Source organism: Schistocerca piceifrons, chromosome 1 (genome assembly GCF_021461385.2).
Source record: "Schistocerca piceifrons isolate TAMUIC-IGC-003096 chromosome 1, iqSchPice1.1, whole genome shotgun sequence".
Taxonomy (NCBI): domain Eukaryota; kingdom Metazoa; phylum Arthropoda; class Insecta; order Orthoptera; family Acrididae; genus Schistocerca; species Schistocerca piceifrons.
The window spans coordinates 840,415,890-840,432,970 of NC_060138.1; the positions used below are offsets into that span (position 1 = coordinate 840,415,890).

Here is a 17,081-nt window from a genome sequence, read left to right on the forward strand (position 1 = left end):
AATAGTATCCACCTACAACAGATTCTAAAATTTTTGTGTGTCACACCAATTTTTCTAAATTTAATATTTTAATCTTATTTTGTCTAGGACAATACGTTGAACACCAATACACAGTTTTCATTCATAAAATCTAAGATTAGGACTATTCCAATTTCTAGTGAGGTTTGTATTAAAAAAGTCAAGGGGCAGTCTGTTAAGTGCTGAGGAGCTGGTAAATTTTTCTGCAGACTACTCTGTCAGCACAGAAATTAGGGATGCACCACTTATCTGAATGTTTGATTTATTTAATTTGAAAAACGCAACACACTTCAGGAAGACGTCCCATCATCAAGTTCTTAGCAGTATTATGCTATTAGGCTCAGGTGGATGACTGTTTGTTGCTTCCTCAAGGGTGGGTCCATTAGAATGGTAGAATGATTGTGTGTGCTGTAATAAGTCTAATTTTGTCTTTGTAGTTGGTGTGGGAGGAATATGTAGAGGGTTGTGGTTTATTCATAGATTGCTCACTTAATTCTGTTTCTTTAAATTTTGTGAATAGACTTTTGCAGAAAAGTTGGCATCTGTCTTGAAACATTGGTCTCTTCTGGTTTTTCCAGTATCATTGTGTATTTTCACAATAGAAGTCACAATAGATAGATGATTCGTCTTCCTGGCTATTTTGTAGTAATTTATTTTGGTAATGCAAAATTCAGTATTCATGACCTTGTAACAGCACACATTGTCAACAAACCATCAGCTGATATGCTCATCATAGCTGTCAAACGAGTTGATGCACTGGCTGCCAGGAGCACTGTTATTCTTCTCATTCTGGCACAGTGCAATGCTCCATGACTATTGATTTTCCTATGTAAAACTTTAGTTAGTTACCGTTCAGGCTTGGACTTATGTAGAAATTGTATCTGCAAGCTTTACCAGGTAGCCATTGCTATGTGTCAGGCGTGCTTCGTCTGGTTTGAATTGGTTGCTTATTTTTCTTTGATCTGATAAGTGCCGTTCTCTTTGTTATAGGTGTTTACGTCACTCTAGGCTGAAGATGCATTATTGTACTGTGTCATGTATTGTTTGTCACATTCTGATAGTAAGTGTTTACGACCTGTCGCCGCTCGCGGCATGGCTTGCTTACGTGCGCGCTACCGCCGCTTACAATAAAAAAAAGAAAGGAATTGTCTCATTAGCGAAACAATGGCAAGAGACTGCTATTTGTTGTTAATTATACTGCTGCTTTCTTTGATAATGATCAACAGGAACCAAATAATAGACTGCGTATGATAGATGTTCTGAACGACAGTTTAGCTAAAATTTTTCTCCGTTTGAAAATCTTCGCAGACGCCTCTTTTGTACATCACATTCTGCACAGAAATTAGTCATCTTAGATTTAAAAATCTTGTCAATTGCCGTGCTTCATTTCTGACTGTATCACTATTAGGCATCAGAATAATACGAATATAAACATGAGATGATATGTATATTCTTCCGGATTTGCTGCTGTCTCACACTAGTTTCGTAGGTTATTAGGTAGACAGGATTTAAATGAGATAGCAGCAAACACGAAAGAATACATGGCAAAATGTTTATATCCATATTATTCTTATGTTGAAGAAAATACTGCATGTGATTCGCAATTCATAAAAGTTCCTATTAGCAACCATCTCTTCTCACAGGTAGGAAAAAATTCAGAACGTAGAGTTGGCCATATTGACAAACATCCCAAATAGTATTGCCAGTCAGATTTTCGTAGTACATTGAAATGCTGCTACGTTCGAAGATAAACAACACGGAATTTGTATTTACTTCGTTGCATAATGTATGAAAATGCAGTGGTCGAAACTCGGGGCGGAGAAAAAAGCTCGTCTTACACGTTTTTTTTTTTTTTTTTTTTTTTTTTTTTTTTTTTTTTTTTTTTTTTTTTTTACTGACGCAGAGGTTTTGGCGCCAGTATTTGTCTTTGTGCCTGCAAAGTATGCCTGTGTAGCGCTACATATATTTGACGGCAGAAGTTAGTTCTGGCAGCACCTACCAACATTTTTCAGAACTTCCATTTACTTTGCACTCGATTCTAAGCCGCAGGCGGTTTTTTGGACTACAAAAACCGGAAAAAAAATGCGGCTTAGATTCGAGTAAATACGGTACATATGACCATTTAGCAAGTTCTATGATTTATTCTAAATAAATATTTTGCTCATGGTACACTGGAACTGATATTTCATGCCCGTGTTGGGCTGAATTTATGAACACTTACCGCATTCAGTTTGGAAGACTTTCAACTGGTCTTGTGACAGTGTTGACCCCTTCATGAGGCAGCCATTGTCAACAAACTTATGATTCCAGAGGAATTACGACTGCTGTTTCAAGAGTTGAAAATTTCCAAGAAGATAATCATACCCCAGTATCAAGACTTTCAATGTGACTATCCCATTTTGCCCACACAATGCCACACTATAGTTTGCTGGAGTCAAGGCTAGTTTTCTGTGCACTCGAGTAATTACAGACTCCACAAAATTTATTCTAGTGAATAGCCAACTAGACCATTGTTATGCTGCAGAAGTCCAGGGTATAATAACTACACCCTCTGACAAATTCATATGAGTAGCTCAAGGCAGAGCTGATACGCGGGGTATCCATCCCACACGGGAGCGTATGAGGCCAGAATTTACACAAGAGGACATTGGAGACAGAAAGTCATCTCAGCATCTCCGCAAGAAGCTCGATGTGGGCACAGTACTGGACAGACTGTTGTGCATGCTGTGGAACAGCTTGACTGCCAGCTCAAGTAAAGGCCATTGTACTGCCCCAGAAAGAGATGCTGTAGTGAATCTGGCAGATACAATTCAGGACATGATTGTGCCGTCCCCATGTACAACAGCAGCTATGTGCAACAGTGCAGTGACAACTACAGTGATGTGTGCGAAATATATCTGCCTCCTGAACAAGGTTGATGCCCAGAGCAAACAAATCAGCGAATGAGGGGCACAGCATGGCCGTCACCCGACATTTGTTGGTATCATCGGAAGTTCAGTCAGGCACCTAAATGCACTTCTCCATGTGCCTTCCTAAACAACAATCTGATTGCCAGTCAGCATTTCTGCACTTCTTCATTACAGATTGGAAGTCAGGACAGAAGTTTCCGATGGATAAAGGATCAGATTTATGTATTAACCCATGAACCCTGTTGAGCAAATATTGGAAGCCGATTGCATTCTATCTCTCTGCAGCCAACAACTTCATCATAATGACCTATGGCACACAACACATAGAGTTGGATTTGGGATTATGCTGTGCTTTTGCTTGGAACTTCATGGTACCGGACGTGACTGAGCCCATCATTGGAGTTGACTTCCTGGTGCTTTATTGTCTGCTGCCAGACATCGCCAATGCACATCTCGTCAATAGTATCACTGGTCTAGCTGCTTCCAGGTTTTGCCACAGCACAGCACCAGCTTATCCAGATGGCAGGCAGCAGCTATGCCAAGCTGCTGGAGCAGTTCCTGGGTATTATACGACCTCCAGATGCTCCGAAAGAGGTACATCACAGCACTGTGCACTATACTAAGATTACTGCAGGCCTACCAATTTCACGTAGGCCTAGACACCTTGCCCCCAACCATTATATTATTGCCTAGGCTGAATTCAATACTATGCTCAAGGAAGCCATCATTCACCTTCCTAGTAGTCCGTGGTCATGGCCTCTACTCTTAGTGCCCAAAAAGTGTGGCACTTGATGCCAAAGGGGAGATTATCACACCTTTAATGCTAAAGTGGTGCCGTATTATTATCCCGTACCAGTGGAAGATGGCTACAATTACAGCATTTGGCCTGTTTGGAAGTCTTTTCATGACATTTGACTTACTCAGTGTTGTGCAGACTTGGTAGAGATTTATAGACTCGATGCTTTAAGGCTTGTCTTTTCGTTTAGTGTATCTTGATATCATCCTTGACTTTTCAGCCACAGTAGATCAACGCCAACAACACTTGGCCAAAAACTTTAAACACCTGGATCAGTACAGGGTTGTATTAAATATTTATAAGTGCATTTTTGGCCAAATTGAGATGACTTTTGTAGGCCATCTGACCTTGCCTTGGAGGGTCCTTACCACTTCCTCAAAAGGTAGAGGCAATATTGAGGATTTTACAGTCAGAAAGGATGAAAGAACTGTGCCACTTTCTAGAAATACTGAATTTTCACTGGTATCACCTACCCCATTCAGCTGAACTCAAGAACTGTTAACTGCAGCATTTTCTAGTCCTAAGCACAAGGTGAACTCCCCAATCCAGTGGACAGATGCTGTGAGCTCCACTTTTGGAGCATCTAAACAAAGTATAGTGAATGCAGCACTCCCAGCACTTCCCGCATTAGAAGCACTTCTTGTGCTGGTGGTTGATACAAGCCAAACTGCAATCGGTTCAGTGTTGCAACGGCTGATAGATGGTATGTGGCAGCCACCTGCATTTTGCTTGCACCAACTCTCTCTGTCATACAAAAATAAATAAATAAAATAAAATTTGGTGCACACATGATTGCGACTTCTTGCTATGTACACAGATCTTAAATACTTTCACTGACAATTGGAGACGAGTTTACAATTTTTGCCAACCACAAACCGGATGTCTATGCCATCCGACAGAATAACAGTAAGTGTTTGCCACAACAATACAATTCATTGTTCAATTCAACTCTGAAGTACGCCACATATAAAGAATTAATAACATAGTAGCCAACTGCCTATCCCATGTAAACAACATAATGAGTGCAATAGATTTTGTTCAACTCGTTAAAGGACAAACGTTGGACCAGGAGCTTCAGGACATTATTAAAGGTGCTTTCTCCAACCTCCAGCTGAAAATGACTGACATTCCTGCCACCAACATAATACTTTATTGCAAAGTCTCAGGTGGGATATCTCATCTGTTCCTACCTTCCTCATTCTGCAGACATGCTTGTGAGGGCCTTCAAAACTTATGCCACCCTGGCATCAGATCTACAGTTAAACTGATTGTTAACTGTTTTGTATGGCCTGGCATGCAAAAGGACTTTCGAGCGTGGACTTGCACGTGCTCCGTGCCAATGTGTAAAGTTTCTCGGCTCCTGTGCGAAATTGCCTAGGCAGAACCGCAAGATTTCCACTGCAAGATTGACATAGTAATGAATGCAATAGATTTTGTTCAACTCATTAAAGCACAAACGTTGGCTTACCAAATTCATCTCAATTTGGCCAAAAATGCACTTATAAATATTTAATACAACCCTGTACTGATCCAGGTGTTTAAAGTTTTCGGCCAAGTGTTGTTGGCGTTGCTTTACTGTGGCTGAAAAGTCAAGGATGATATCAAGATACACTAAACAACTAGGAGCCTCCAGGGCCAACAACACCTGATAATAGAAAATGATCGTTTTACCCACTGGCCCGAAGCCATACAAGTTTACAATATTTCAGTGGAAACAATAACCTTCACCTTCATTCTGCACTGGATATCATGCTTCGGTTGTCCGCTACCTATCACAACAGATAGCAGCTGACAATTCGAGTCTGAACTGTTCGCCCAGCTGATCAAATCCTGCAGTGCGGTGCATCGCAAGACCAAAAGCTATCACCCAGAAAGTAATGGCATGATAGAGTAGTGGCACCATTCATTAAAAGGCACAACCATGTTTCACAATTCAAGTTGGACAACAACTTTAGCCTTGGTCTTGCTCAGTCTGCAAAGCACTTACAAATCTGACCTGCACTATTCATCGGCTGAGCTTATTTATGGTGAAACACTGCGACTCCCTGGTGAGCTGACTGATCAGAGTGCTGTCAAGATGAATGATATCTATTAAGCAGATTTCATTTCTCACCTGAGGGAACAGATGACTCGTACCTGACCTCATCAAGTGAAGCATGGAACTTGGCACATCTGTGTGCACCGTGTGTTAGTCATGCACATGTGTTAAGCTACATACAGATGGAGTGAAACTGTCATTGACAGCTCCATACGCAGGCCCTTTTAGTGTTGTTGACATAGGTGAAAGAACCATGGAGATTTTGATTAATGGCAAACCAAGTACTGTCTCAATTGACAGGATTAAGCCAACCTTTGTGTTACCTGAATTAGTACAAATGCATGTATGACCTAACCAGACACAGCTTGCACCTCGAGTACAGCAAACTATGCAGGAAGCAGAAACTCAACCAAAGCACTGAACGCCTTCTGGATGGTGTGTACACTTCCTGTTGTAATTTGTGGATGACACTCTGCATTCACTGAAGGGGCTGGTGTAACGACATAGATTGGCACATGTCGTCAACAAGCTGTCAGCTGATATGGTTGTCAAACGAGTTCACACGTTGGCGCCAGGCACACTGTTATAATTCTCTCTCTAACACAATGCGATGCTCCGTGACTGTCAATTTTCGTATATGGAACCTGTTATTTACCTTTCAAGCTTGGACTTCTGCAGAAATTGCATCTTCCTGTGTTTCAATTTGTGTACAGTTAACAGATTGACACAATTATTTAGTGAATCTGTATAACTTCTGTGGTTTGTTCTAAACAAATGTATTGATCACAGTACACTGGAATTGATATTTCGTTCCTGTGCCTGGCTAAGTTTATGAATGTTTATAACATTCGGTTCGGAAGACCATCAATTAGGTTTTTGAGAACAGAGTTCATAAGATTTATTCACAAATAAATAAATAAATAAAATTATGATCAGTCCATCGTTGAAGAACTTAAAACGTGCCATTTTGTAAAATACTTGCTGGAATGCATATCACACTAAAAGGGGAGGCTTCCACTCCCCACTATCAAATTCCATTGCATGGGCATTTGACAAGTTATAATCCAGATGGAGGGCTGTGATTGTGACATTATGTAAAAACATAAGATACTCTTTGATTTATCAGAGTATTTATGTTGTAAACATAATAGATTTGCCTAGGTTTCATTTTGCTGAATAATAGTATGTTGTGATAAACAGTTAACGTAAAGTTATATCTTGCAGAAAGTCATGTCTTGACATCTTACTGGTGTGGTATCTTTATGTTGTAATATACAGCTAATTATAAGGATTTTATCTTCACAAGACAATAGCAAATGCATCATTTCTGTCATCTGTCTGTTCATTGTCGAGGATCTTCAAGGTGGTTTTTTCTCCTTGGTCTTATTCTGTGTGGGTCAGTTATTGAACATTTTTTTACAGGTGATTTCCAGCAAGAGTAATGTAGTCTTTGAAATGTGTGACAGACAGCTGTATTAATAATCTTGTATTATTACTGGTTTCAACACTGTATCATAATCTCCGTATCTGTATGAGACCAAACAAAACAAGAAATGTACAGAATTATATGTAAACTGATCAATTGTTTGTTAGTGTTATACAAAGTAATACTTACGAAAAGGTCAAATATTTAATAATTAATCACATGTCGTATCAATTATCAGTATGGAAATACACTATGTGATCATAAGTATCCGGACACCCCCAAAAACATACGTTTTTCATATTAGGTGCATTGTGCTGCCACCTACTGCCAGGTACTTCATATCAGCGACCTTAGTAGTCTTTGGACATCATGATAGAGCAGAATGGGGGTGCTCCGGACTTCGAACGTGGTCAGGTGATTAGGTATCACTTGTCATACATCCGTATGCGAGATTTCCACACTTCTAAACATCCCTAGGTTCATTGTTTCCGATGTGATAATGAAGTGGAAATGTGAAGGGACACGTACAGCACAAAAGCATACAGGCCAGCCTCGTCTGTTGACTGGCAGAGACCACTGACAGTTGAAGAGGGTTGTAATGTGTAATAGGCAGACATCTATCCAGACCATCACACAGGATTCCAAACTGCATTAAGGATCCACTGCAAGTACTTTGACAGTTAGACGGGAGGTGAGAAAACTTGGATTTCATGGTCGAGTGGCTGTTCATAAGCCACACATCATGCCAGTAAATGCCAAATGACGCACATCATGCCAGTAAATGCCAAATGACGCCTCGATTGGTGTAAGGAGCGTAAAAACTGGACAATTGAATGGTGGAAAAACCTTGTTTGGAGTGACAAATCACTGTACATAACGTGGCGATCCGATGGCAGGGTGTGCGTATTGCAAACACTTGGTGAACGTCATCTGCCAGCATGTGTAGTGGTAGCAGTAAAATTCAGTGGTGGTGGTGTTATGGTGTGGTCGTGTGTTTCATGGAGGGGGTGTGCACCCCTTATTGTTTAGCGTGGCACTATTACAGCATAGGCCTACATTGATGTTTTAAGCACCATCTTGCTTCCCTCTGTTGAAAAGCAATTCGAGGATGGCGATTGCATCTTTCGACACGATTGAGCACCTGTTCATAATGCATGGCCTGTGGCGAAGTGGTTACACGACAATAACATCCCTGTAATGGACAGGCCTGCACCGTGTCCTGACCTGAATCCTATACAACACCTTTGGGATGTCCTGGAATGCCGATTTCGTGCCAGGCCTCATGAAATGACATCGATACCTCTCCTCAGTGCACCACTCCATGAAGAATGGGCTGGCATGCACCAAGAAACCTTCGAGCACCTGACTGAATGTTTGCCTGCAAAAGTGGAAGCTGTCATCAAGGCTAGGGGCAGGCCAACACCATATTGAATTCCAGCGTTACCGATGGAGAGCACCACGAACTTGTAAGTCATTTTTAGCCAGGTGTCCGGATACTTTTGATCACATGTGCACATATTAACTTTTCCTGTAGATACAATTACACCTATACGGTAAACCAACCTGTGTGATCGCACAAAAATTGTGTGACCCATTAGAACTCACAGTTACAAATGATCAAATAGGTATACACACGTGACAGAGTAAGAACTAAATAAATTTGTTACAATAAATAAACTGTAGCTGAGATGTAACTCGTGCTCCTTCATACTAACAGAACCAGAGTTGTTACTCATTTCACATAATTATTTGACTCCATACATAATTACAGAACATAACGATAAGATGTTAACAAGTGTAAAAAAGAGGAAAAATAAAAAGGAAAAGGAAGATTGCATTATCTCAAAAGTATGTAAGTGTGCACTTTTTTACATGAATAAAAACATATTTTCAACTGTAGAGGGTTGAAACCAGTATGATTATAGTAAATACGAGAATCAGAATAACAAACCAAATCACAGTCATGCAAATGTACCATATACACATACCGTACTTCTCCAAATGTCATATTACAAATATTAACATACAACAATTAACATGCTTGAGTGACATAATGTTTTCTCATACAAAAAAGTGCACAATATTTACAGAAAATAAGTATACTTATGCTAATATGACATATCCAAAAATAACAGTCAAATGCCATAATAATAGTTGAGAATGGCAGACAATAAAAACTCTGCAGAAGGTTGGGATATGATGCTAAATCAAATGTGAAAAGGTACCATAAGCAACATGACATCAAGTATTAAGTATTATGTATTCATCATTCACATGCATTGGTATCTGAACACCTCCTTTCTCATATAATTAAGTCCATAATATTCACAAGACTTGATTAAGTAATACAGCAAAACATAATCTGAAGATGGATTAGTAACCACAAACCAGTAAAATTGTGAATAATTTCTCGTTGCAGAAATTGTCGTCCAAGATTGGGAAATAAGCAACATTGAAGAAGCACTGGCTAATGTGAAATAAATAAAAAAAAAAAAAAAAAAAAAAAAAAAAAAAAAAAAAAAAAAAAAAAAAACTGTAAAACCTAAAAATCACAATTTCCAGGCATAAGAACTAAACATGAGAAACAGTCCTGTATTATGGAGGGGTAGAGACTCTTATTACTGGGTGAAAGCTCAGTACTGAAGCCAACCCCAGAGATGCTGGGGTGGCTTTTTGTTGTAGGACGGCTGGTGGCAGAGCGTTGTTGTGGGGCTGATGGTCAGTGGTGGCCCAGAGAAACGCAGCTGTCTTTGTTTTACTCTACCATTTGCCCTCTTTGATTGTGGAGTAGTGACCACACCCATCTCAGCATGTCTCCACAGGGCTGTGTGACCATCAAGATGACTGTTAGTGCCCAGCCGATTGGCTGAGACATGCACACCAAGAATTGCTGATGTTGGTGCCCTGTATGCAGCACACAAACTGGTTAGGTAAATCACGCCACAACTCATGTCATCAGTAGAACTCAAAAATGGCTGGAATTGTTGCAATGTAGCCAGATTACTGGTCGATGGTTGCAGCCTGGCAAGTGATGGGGTATTGCGCGGTGGTGCCCGCACTAGCATTGGCGGAAGACAGCCGCCATGCCTGATTCGACGTGCTGCCCCCCTGGGCAGGAGTCACGCTCACTAATAGAGTGGACCTGGGATAGCTGTGCTGCACGTTTGTACTAAGTCTGGAAGGTGGACTTAGTGCAGGAGGCAGGTAGAGCGATTGAGGCTCAAACTCATGACTGCGGTTGGCGGATCCATGTGTTCCCTTCATCAGGCATAGCCTCTACACTTTAATACTACTGCTGGATTTACAATGAATCTGCCAGAAAATGATAGCTATTTATACCAGAATGCAGTGCACCAACAGCCATCAATGTTTTTCTTAATCATGCCTTGGGTATGTAGTTTTTATTTCAAAACTTGTGTACAGTCACAGTCTCTGTACTATTGTGCTCTGATTGTTGCACTGTTTATATGCAGTACAACAATAGCTGGGGCTGCTTCCTGTTCTGTAGTGAAACACGTGTTGAACACAGTTAAAAAATGCCAAGAAATAGGTCGTTCTTAATGTTTTCATAAATTTACAGAAAAAATCAGTTTTTAAGTTTTCCGAGGCACTGTATTTGATACAGTTGATAAACAGGGTGTGGCAGTCAAACTTGCATTTTTTAAAATGAGTGTAAAATAAACATGGATGCAGATATCAAAATTTTATTCTTACGATCTTATTCTGCGTTAAAAAACATTTAAGAAACACATTTTTTCATTGTTTGAAAATACATCAGCAAGATGGCATCCTTCTTGATCATAGCATTTTTGCAGGCACTTTATGAAGGTGTCCATCACGTGACGGAGCATACGCTGAGCTATTCTCTCGATTTCCAGCCTTATTCTTGCTTTGAGAGCACCAACATTATGAGGTTATTCTTGTACGCTTTGGTCTTAAGGTAACCCCACAAGAAAAAAATCACAAGCTGTAAGGTTGAGAGGGAGAGGGGGGGGGGGGGCAACCACTCCATTCTTGGAAATCACCCGGTTAGGAAAAACTTCATTGAAAACATTAATGCTCAGGTGGGCTGTGTGACTTGTTGCTCCATACTGACGAAGCTGAGTTATGAAGAATGTCCTTAACATTGTTGAATAGCGCTCAGCATTCATGGTAACAGATTGCCCTCTTTCATTCTCAAAAAAATAAGGGCCTGTTATTCCCGATGAGGAAATTGCACACCAAACTGTTTTGTTGGTTGAGTGCAGGGGTTTTTCATGGGGTTGGTGAAGGTTCTGATTACTCCAATATCTAAAGTTCTGTTTGTTCACATATCCACTGAGGTGACAATGTGCCTCTTCACTCATCCAGAGACTGTGAACAAGCTCCTCGTTTTCTTCAATCATTTGCAAAAGATTTTCACATAAATGCTGTCAGACCATGAGGTCATTATTATTCAAAGTGTTAACCACTTTGATTTTGTGTGGGTGGTGATGTAAGTCTAACCTCAAAATCCTTAAGACAGTCTTGCCAGAAATTCCAGGCGCAACACTCTGTCTATGCACTGATCTCCAGGGCCTTCTTCCCACATTAACTCTTTCATGTTCCACATTCTCGGGAGTACGCATTGTCTTCGCTCTGCCACCTCTTTTCCTTGTTGTTTCACCGACATTTTCAAAGTTTTCGACCCAAGTTTTTATTGAGTTAACCAAAGGCACCGGCCTATTACAATTAATTTGGAAATGTACCCGGAAACAAAGCTGAGCAGCTACATAGCTACCGCTTTGGTAGAATGCTTTCACCTCAAACGACCGTTGTTGCTTAGTCCACTGCTCCATGGCTACTGAAATGCTTTGTGTTGGGGGAGCGCAGTGGCGACCTCGGTTACTCGCCCCCCACTACTTCCAACACTTCCGCACACTAATAATAAATGTAGTTTGATTGCCGCACCCTGTACAAACACACATAAAGTGTAGTGTAGTAGCTTGATAACCTAGTGCAGTTCATGGATTGCTCGTTCAAGTCTCACCATAGTCGTCTTTCTTTTCTTTTTTTTTCCGTTCAATTTGAAATACGTACATCTCGTAATTTTAAAATTCATCATCACTCTTTATGAATAACGCACATCTTCTTGTTTATAATTACATATTGTAAGTGAAATTTTTGTTTTAATTTCAAATACCAATTCTTACTTATCGATATTTTATGAAAGATTGTTAATAAATGTTGCCTAAATTCAGAAAACATAACAGTTTAAATTTTTAGGGCAAAAATGAAAATCCAAATACTTTTTATTTGGACTATGCCCATTGTTTTATACCACAGTTGTAGTCTCACATGAACCAGGGTGATTAGCATCATAGAAGCATGAAAAACAATCATTTTCACAGCATCCAGCATGTACAAATGCTGCATTTTTGCATTTGCCACTGTACCATTACAATATGAATACACCAGAGCTGATCTGGAGCCAAGTTAAGGGATTTGGCCCAAGCAATAACAAGATTGCCAAGCTGCCAGACGTACTGAAACTAACGCGCACAGCTTTTTCACATCACTGCTGAACACTGGTGGGATATAGAACGGCACGTAATAAAAGAAGAGGAGAAAATGAGGCACGTGGGTGGCTTCATGGATTCTGTTGTAGGTTGACTCATTATCAACATAGCAGACGAAAGTTCCAGAACTGAAATTTATTTCTCAGTTTCAGATAAGGAAGGAGACAAAAAATTATTAGATGACTGAGTGTAATTAATATCTTCAGTGGTTCCAGTATTCAGCAGTGCAGTGAAATCCCTGCAGTATGCTTTTGCATCACACATAGCTCTCTCAGAAAAATTGCTCTGTGTTTAACTTAGAAATTTTCATCACTCTAGTTTGTGTTTGTAATACTGTGTTAGGTGAGAGCAAGAGCATTTTATGATTTCCATCTGATCACCTAAGAAGCATGCATTAGTGCTGGAATTCTGCCAAATATTATTTCATTCTCTTTAAAAGTTAGATGACATTCAAAGCTATATAGTTTCTTTGCTCGTCTCTTTTTACATCTGAACCTGCAACTGCTCACATCACTGCAGGTTAGTTGGCCCATCTAGCTGGCCATTGCTGTCAAAGTTCAATGTGCCGGTAAAGCTGTTGTCCTGCATTATTGCTCAGTCTTTGTGTGTGTAACACGGCATAAAACGTATCCTCATGAGTGTACATAACTGTACTGGTTGCAGCTTGGTTTTCTCTCCATGTGAAACATAATCCAATGAGATTTAAGCAAACATGGAAGAATACATGGCATAATGCTTACATCAAGTTTATTCTTATGAAGAACATAGTATAGTCATATTCTTGACAACATTGCTGGAGCATGTTGGCAGAGAAATCCCCTTGCCTGTACTGCAAAAGCCATCTCTTTTCACTGTGCTGGCAGGTTTCCCAGAGTTGAGCCTGTCCCACAAAGAATTAAACAGCCCTGTTACGGTTATTGGAAAAGCATCTCTCACTAGCCAGCTGCCTGCACCTGCTGCAGTACTTTACCACTATATTCCCACTGATTTGCTTGTAAAATAGTAGTGACACTACAGTACTTGGTACGTGACGTACAGTTGATTATTGTGTTCACATGTTGCACTTCCATAAGAAAAGGTTGTCAATTATCATTCATGACATTAAAACTTTTTGTGCAAAATGTATCTTGATACTTGTCCTTCTGTTTTGTATACTCTGTCTATGTTAAGTCTTTTCTATTCTACACTCCTGGAAATTGAAATAAGAACACCGTGAATTCATTGTCCCAGGAAGGGGAAACTTTATTGACACATTCCTGGGGTCAGATACATCACATGATCACACTGACAGAACCACAGGCACATAGACACAGGCAACAGAGCATGCACAATGTCGGCACTAGTACAGTGTATATCCACCTTTCGCAGCAATGCAGGCTGCTATTCTCCCATGGAGACGATCGTAGAGATGCTGGATGTAGTCCTGTGGAACGGCTTGCCATGCCATTTCCACCTGGCGCCTCAGTTGGACCAGCGTTCGTGCTGGACGTGCAGACCGCGTGAGACGACGCTTCATCCAGTCCCAAACATGCTCAATGGGGGACAGATCCGGAGATCTTGCTGGCCAGGGTAGTTGACTTACACCTTCTAGAGCACGTTGGGTGGCACGGGATACATGCGGACGTGCATTGTCCTGTTGGAACAGCAAGTTCCCTTGCCGGTCTAGGAATGGTAGAACGATGGGTTCGAAGACGGTTTGGATGTACCGTGCACTATTCAGTGTCCCCTCGACGATCACCAGTGGTGTACGGCCAGTGTAGGAGATCGCTCCCCACACCATGATGCCGGGTGTTGGCCCTGTGTGCCTCGGTCGTATGCAGTCCTGATTGTGGTGCTCACCTGCACGGCGCCAAACACGCATACGACCATCATTGGCACCAAGGCAGAAGCGACTCTCATCGCTGAAGACGACACGTCTCCATTCGTCCCTCCATTCACGCCTGTCGCGACACCACTGGAGGCGGGCTGCACAATGTTGGGGCGTGAGCGGAAGACGGCCTAACGGTGTGCGGGACCGTAGCCCAGCATCATGGAGACGGTTGCGAATGGTCCTCGCTGATACCCCAGGAGCAACAGTGTCCCTAATTTGCTGGGAAGTGGCGGTGCGGTCCCCTACGTCACTGCGTAGGATCCTACGGTCTTGGCGTGCATCCGTGCGTCGCTGCGGTCCGGTCCCAGGTAGACGGGCACGTGCACCTTCCGCCGACCACTGGCGACAACATCGATGTACTGTGGAGACCTCACGCCCCACGTGTTGAGCAATTCGGCGGTACATCCACCCGGCCTCCCGCATGCCCACTATACGCCCTCGCTCAAAGTCCGTCAACTGCACATACGGTTCACGTCCACGCTGTCGCGGCATGCTGCCAGTGTTAAAGACTGCGATGGAGCTCCGTATGCCACGGCAAACTGGCTGACACTGACGGCGGCGGTGCACAAATGCTGCGCAGCTAGCGCCATTCGACGGCCAACACCGCGGTTCCTGGTGTGTCCGCTGTGCCGTGCGTGTGATCATTGCTTGTACAGCCCTCTCGCAGTGTCCGGAGCAAGTATGGTGGGTCTGACACACCGATGTCAATGTGTTCTTTTTTCCATTTCCAGGAGTGTATGTCTGTAACTTTTCTATTCTACTACACTATTTACCTGTAAAGATTCTTATTCCTTGTTTCAGCTCCTTCTGCAAATACAGTCTTCAACTTTACGGCAACACCAGAAAGGCCAACGCTAGCGGCCCAGGTGCCAACAAAACAAGCTTCAAGCATATTGCCGGCCCTGCCTGTACAGCAGCAGTCATCTCCGGCAACACTGCTTATAACTACAGCACCCACTCAAGTTGTTCCAACGGTAGGACATTCTTCATTACATACGTGAAATTATATACTGCTCATGAAATTATATACTGCTCAATTTTTTTTTTTCCCACGCCTCAAAAAGGACATCTGCAAGTTGAGTCTGAGGTATTACAGGAGGGGCCCAAAGTTGTCTGTCCAGTATACACCATAGATGCCCAAGAGGACTGAGGTCAGAACTCAGAGCAGGCCCGTCTAATGTTTGAATTGCGAGGTCCTGTAAAGTTTCCATGGTGGCTGCTGCTGAATGTGCTGTCACATTTTGGTTGCAGGATAAACTGGGGACACATTATCGTGTTGCAAGATAGACTGAGGAGCCATGACAACTGTGATGGACATAACATGATCCGGTACAATCTCATTGATGTAACTCTGAGCTTAAGTTGACCTCTGAGTATCTGAAGGTCCTATGGGCCATCAATTGTGATGCCACCCTACACCATGACTAAGCTGCAGCCAGATGTCTATTTCCTGAACTACTGCTTCATTATAACATTCAACAAGATGGCGATATACATGTGTACTACTGTCGCCTCATGTTAGGCTCATTTGTAAACAGTACATTGCACAGGTGACGCGTCTGCCTGTTTCTATGTTCCTCAGCAGATCAGAATCGATCCCTCATTTGTCAAAGCAGTTAATCGAGGGATGTGAGGAGGTCGTCTTGGCCTTAAACGCGCCTCCCGGAGTCCGTTTTATATTGTTTGATCACTCACACTGCAACCAGTTGCTGCTCTTAGATCATTTTGTAGGTTCCTGGCTGTCACAGTGCGCCAGTGAAGAGAACAATTAACCACATGTCAATCATCTCTGGTGGATGTTTTGCATTGTCTCCCTTGCCCTGGCTTTTTTGGGTATGTACTAGTTTGACAAAATTGTTACCAAACCCTCCCAAGAACAATGAAGCCACATTAAACTGTGTAGACACTGTGTGAATAGTCCAACCTTCCTGCAGTAGTTACACTGCCTGAACACATTCTGCATCAGTTAGATGTGTCACAGTGTCTGATGAAATGTACGGAAAGAGTGTAGAGTTGCTCTCATTACTTACACTAACTAGATGGTAGAGTGAAAGACATTGCTCATCCATTTCACTCTTATAGCATGATACTTTGAATATTGCCACTAAGCCATAACTTTCAAATGAATTGTGGAGGATTGTTCTCATAATTAAAATGGGCATTGGACTAAAAGCAACAGTATATGTCTTAATCACAGGTTACGTACAAGGCACACTTGATAAAATTCTTGTCCTTCTAACTGTTTTGAGTGGTGCATATAGGATATATTCTTTGTTACCAGTTTCTCTTTCCAGTGACGAGGTTACATTGTCCAGTTTACTTTGATTACAGCATTATGCATCTGTTGTCTTATTTAGAATAGTTAATTCCATCATTGGAAAAAATTAATGCAACCAAATTAACTAAGACAGAACAGGCTTTATGGTTTCAGTTTCAAGTTGCACAAGTCATAAGATTGAAACACATTAACTACCTTTATTTCTTCTT

General features: G+C 41.6%; 1 protein-coding gene across 2 annotated transcripts in view; it reads left to right on the forward strand.

The window, feature by feature from the left end:
* The window catches only part of LOC124715014 (MLX-interacting protein), a 377,416-nt gene that overhangs the window by 272,421 nt on the left and 87,914 nt on the right, over positions 1-17,081 (forward strand). For both annotated transcript variants that reach the window (XM_047243067.1, XM_047243069.1), the window contains one exon: positions 15,396-15,568. In XM_047243067.1, the coding sequence (XP_047099023.1) occupies positions 15,396-15,568 (173 nt within the window). The remainder of the gene's footprint in view (positions 1-15,395; positions 15,569-17,081) is intronic.